Genomic DNA, 5,295 nt, shown 5'->3' on the forward strand with positions numbered 1-5,295 from the left:
CCAGCACATGAAGGTCTCCCATTCAGACAACACACAGCTTTCTAATTCTCTGAGAATAATTTCTGCCATTTCATATGATTCGTTGATTTCTGTACACAGTTTGAGGTACTTTGGAAATGTCTTTATTGTATTGAGAGGTTTTGCTTTTCCGTTTTATATCTCTCCCCGATAATATATGTAAGCCAGGGAGTGGATACCCAACACCCTTCTCTGAACTGAAACTCCTGTATCAAAGAAGATACCTTGTGTCGCCTGGCCTCCTTAAGAAGACCTACAGAGGGGAATCATCTGTACCAGTAGATCTGACCAGCATGTCTGAGAAAGACACAGATTTACAGCATGAAGGTGATGCAGAACTATTCTTGTGAGGATGTTAGATGTGGAGGTGGATAGCAGTTTGGTGTTGTTCCATCATGACCCGCTTGACACAACACTCCTCATACCCAAGGATTACCTTTTCCTTCAGCTACACCGGGACGTAATTATTGCTCTACCATGTGTCACACAGGAACTGGGTGGGATTGGTTTTGTTGTTATTGTGTTAAAGTAAGGAGCTCTAACCTTTGAGTAGATTTTTTGATGAACCACAAAAACACAGCACTTCGATGAACCATTTCGTGTGCACGCAGCTGATTTATTTCGGCTTCTGGCAGAAATAAAAATACCTGTCGAGCTCATTCACCAAACGAATTTGATAATCTCATCAGTGATTGAGGCACAGCATTTCCATCCACAATATAATCTGTCGAAACTGTCTCGTCAACTGACAGTTTGTTGGGCAAACTCCTAGACTGTAGATCAATCCTCTAACTTGTGAAGAACTAAAGGTTTGTCAGTCTTGACTGGCAGACCATCAGCCGTTACCAATGCCCAATGCAGTGGTCCAAGTCGGTAGGATACCAATTTCCAAAGTTGAAAGTCGTATTATTCTAAAAGCATAATTAATTCTGACAACACTGTACTCGACCCTCCACAACCTTCTTTTGTGTTGATCCGAGTTTCACCTATTATCTATGGTTACTGAACATCTTAAGACAACATATTTCTTCCACCAATCTGTTTTGCATGAACTCTTCAGAGAAAACATTTTCAGAAATCTCTACATGCAACAGGTCATCTGCAATATATTCTGGAACCCGATCATCAGACGAGAGACACAAAAAGTCTTCTTTCTCTTGTGTTGCAAATGGATTGATGAAATATTGGAAGGAGATCGTGAACTAATGCTCCCCAGACTCACTTTGCTTTATCTCAGATGTTCATTGCTTCAGTCTTTCCAACAACCTCGGGTGTAACTGTTACATAATTCGCCTTTACATACCTTGTGAAAATAAGCAGAGAAGTTTGGGCTGTCACCAGTAATTCTACAGTGACTCGATATTGTAAGGCAGTTAATTGGCTGTTTTAATACAAGATCAACAGCATTTCTGGAAGGAGGCATCAGAGATCTCGACACAGAAAATCTTTTATTTCGTACAGAGGTTGAGCACCTGGAGTAACTGTGATATCTTTGCTGAAAAGTTAAGGGCACATGTTTTGAGTAAATGTCAGTAGTAGGTCGATATCGTACAGTTTGATGGTGGTGATCAATCATTCGAGATGCCTTCCTCGTGTGTGAGAGTTGGCGACCACGGCCCTCAACACTAAACGTTTTCGTGTAGTGATAAACCTCAGCAGTATACTGAATCCCAAACCGAGCTGTTTTACTAAGTTCACCGACCCTCAGCTTTCCTCTGAAGTCATAACACTACTCATATCGTTCTCTGCATAACTACTCTGCTGTAGCCTCACCCGCACGCTCACATGCTGAGCATCTGCTTTGCTTTAACAGAAAGTGAACTTGCCCCTGTTGGGTTGTTCAGAATCTGACAGTAATCTTACTAATGGTTCAAGTATAACAGTACACTAATGGATCTCTTTTTATGCTTTTCCAGACATCACCTTTTCAGTCCATTACAAATTCTAACTTCAGTAAAAACAACCCCAAGACCGGACCCTTGCACGAGTTTTCCAAGGACCCAAGTAAGAGTACACAGTGTGAAGCTCTCCCACTACCACAACCTCTTAATGCTGTGGTTACTGCCACAGTAGGTGTGTTGTCTCGACCACGAAAAGATAAAATATTACCATTGTATGTCGACTTGTTTCCTTTGTAATATTTTCCGACAATCGCAAGTCCTCCCAGTCGATTCGTTTCTCAGCTGTTGGCAAGTGTACTCACAACACTATCTTATAGAAAGCCAACCTTACCAACTGGGCACTAATGTTCCAATGTCATTTAAGCTTGATTGACACAACATCCAAAACAATTCCGAGTTCAGAAGTTGATTAAGGTTAACAGGAACACTAACTCTTGCAATTAACTCTGTCAAGTTTGGTTCCACCTTCTTTAAGAAATATGAGTTCAGTACTAGTGGCTGTAATCTAAAGTTTTTGTTGTTTTTTGTTTTTTGCTCCTGCCACCAGTTTGTTGTCGCTGTTATCTTTTGGAAGCCAAAGCCGAGGGTTGAGCAGTTGTCTTGTACTAGAAGGAGCTCTCTTCATTTAGGTCAACATTTTCCCATCAGAGATGAACCACTTGATTCTTATCTGTGAGTCTCTGCCACATCACAGTGTCCAAAATAGTTCACTCATTATCTCTGCACTGCCTGCAATATGGCGGACACACATCTACCAGAAAATATTGTGGTTGAGGATGGTGGCTGTAGTTACTGTAGTTGAAGATGGTGGCTGTGTTTACTGTGGTTGAGGATGGTGGCTGTGGCTACTATGGTTGAGGATGGTGGCTGTGGCTACTATGGTTGAGGATGGTGGCTGTGGTTACCGTGGTGCATTTTTGAAGACGTTGGGATAAACTCGACTGACTACGATTGATGCTTCTCCCTGTCTCTTGTCACCTGATGCTACCGTCACAAAGGATGCTTCAACTGCTTGTTATGTTTCTTCACCTGCCCTCAGATGTTCACTGCCTTCATTAACAGCAGTTGTGTCTCGTCTTTCCTGCCTATGAGTGTATTACCTTCTTCAGCTGTCATCACTTTTGTCTTTTCTTTCCTCTGTAGCGTCTTTTATCTATAGTTGTTTTTGTCAAGCCTTGATCAGTTCGTCTTTTCTCATTCTTTATCCTTTTGTTGAAATCCAATTTACTTTCTTTTTAACAAAATATAGAAATAAGTATTATTTTTCTCTTACTGGGGAGTAGATTCCTGTTTTCAGTTGTTTGGTTCTGATATTCCCTGATGTATTGTACTTGTATAAGACAGGTTATGTGGAGACTTTATCACAAACATCCTCTTACTTGTCCTTTATATCTTCAGACACCAGGATGAGGTGTTCCACTTCATTCTTTCTTCCTCGCCTTCAGTCAGTGAACTTCATAACTTTAGTGTCATTTTTTCTATCAGGTGTTGTGAGTCATATGAAAGTTCTATTCTTGTCTGACCTTACGATCTTGTTCACCTTCTTCGTTACATCTTGCTAACTTGAATATTTTTTATCCCTCATTGTCTGGAAACACAAAGCGATAACACTTTAATATTGTATGTGAGGTGACAGCGTGAGGTGACAGCGTCAGGTGGCAGTGTGAGGTGACAGCGTGAGGTGACAGCGTGAGGTGACAGTGTGAGGTGGCAGCGTGAGGTGGCAGCGTGAGGTGACAGCGTGAGGTGACAGCGTGAGGTGGCAGCGTGAGGTGGCAGCGTGAGGTGGCAATGTGAGGCGACAGTGTGAGGTGACAGCGTGAGGTGGTGGCAGCGTGGGGTGGCAATGTGAGGTGACAGCGTGTGGTGACAGTGTGAGGAGGCAGCGTGGTGGCAGCGTGAGGTGACGGCGTGGTGGCAGTGTGGGGTGACAGTGTGAGGGTGGCGTGGTGACGGCGTGGTGACGGTGTGGGGAGGCGCGTGAAGGTGGCAGCGTGAGGTGACAGCGTGGGGTGAACAGCGTGAGGTGGCAGTGTGAGGAGCGGTGTGGTGGCAGCGTGGTGACGGCGTGGTGACAGTGTGAGGTGACAGCGTGAGGTGACGGTGTGAGGTGGCAGCGTGGAGGTGTGTGGGGTGACAGCGTGAGGTGACAGTGTGAGGAGGCGGCGTGGTGGCAATGTGGGCGACGGTGTGGTGGCAGCGTGAGGTGACGGTGTGAGGTGGCGGCGTGGTGACGGCGTGGTGATAGCGTGGTGGCAGCGTGGTGGCATGTGAGGCAGCGTGGGGTGGCAGTGTGGTGAACGGTGTGGTGTAGCGTGAGGTGACGGCGTGGTGACAGTGTGAAGGTGACAGCGTGAGGGTGACGGTGTGAGGTGGCAGCGTGAGGTGACAGCGTCAGGGTGGCAGCGTGGTGACAGTGGCGGGGTGGCAGCGTGACGCGGCGTGGTGACGGTGTGAGGTGACGGCGTGGGGTGAGCGGTGTGAGGTGGCAGCGTGAAATTTGACAGCGTGAGGTGACGCGTGAGGTGGCAGCGTGAGGTGGCAATGGGTGACAGTGTGGTGACGGCGTCAGGTGACGGCGTCAGGTGACGGTGTGGTGGCAATGTGGGGTGACGGTGTGAGGTGGCAGCGTCAGGTGACAGCGTGGTGACGGGGTGTGAGGTGGCAGCGTGGTGACAGTGTGAGGTGGCGGCGTGGTGGCAGCGTGGTGACAGTGTAAAGGTAACAGCGTGAGTGGCAGTGTGGGGTGACAATGTGAGGTGGCAGCGTGAGGTGACAGTGTGAGGTGGCAGCGTGAGGTGACAGCGTGAGGTGACAGCGTGAGGTGACAGCGTGAGGTGGCAGCGTGAGGTGACAGCGTGAGGTGGCAATGTGAGGTGACAGTGTGAGGTGGCAGCGTGAGGTGACAGCGTGAGGTGACACCAGACCATGAGTCATGTTTACACAACTACTGCACCTGGACCCGGGAGTAATAAGCCCCCGCCTTACACTTATTATCCCGAGAGCGTGTAAAGAAACATGTCTTCTTAATATTTTACTCCTGGTATGTGAAGACAGTTGATTAAACACCATTATGTAATTATCTAATTAAAAAGATGTGAAGATAAGATGGTTTAGATTAAGTTTGACATTATTGAGCAAATACATACACTAGATGTATCTATTTTCATCGGTGTGACGTCATCATGCTGTCAAGACACTGAAGTGGGTAATATTACAAAAGTAAAATACAATTACACGAATACCAGATGTCATAATATGCTAATTAAACTATACAAAAATATCATGCCTTTACATCAACATTATGACATATATTAAGGTTATCCACTATTGTTTTTGTCTACAGTTGATTGTACTCTGGGTATTGTTACACTTT

At 45.9% G+C, this 5,295-nt stretch overlaps 1 protein-coding gene across 1 annotated transcript; it reads right to left on the minus strand.

The window, feature by feature from the left end:
* Positions 1-3,493: 3,493 nt before the first annotated feature.
* LOC121869474 (mucin-2-like) lies at positions 3,494-4,849 on the minus strand. The gene has a single exon (XM_042370826.1). It carries the CDS (start codon positions 4,847-4,849, stop codon positions 3,494-3,496), a length of 1,356 nt encoding a protein of 451 aa, XP_042226760.1.
* Between the last annotated feature and the right edge of the window lie 446 nt (positions 4,850-5,295).

Source organism: Homarus americanus, unplaced genomic scaffold (genome assembly GCF_018991925.1).
Source record: "Homarus americanus isolate GMGI-L3 unplaced genomic scaffold, GMGI_Hamer_2.0 scaffold23578, whole genome shotgun sequence".
In the NCBI taxonomy this organism is placed as follows: Eukaryota; Metazoa; Arthropoda; class Malacostraca; order Decapoda; family Nephropidae; genus Homarus; species Homarus americanus.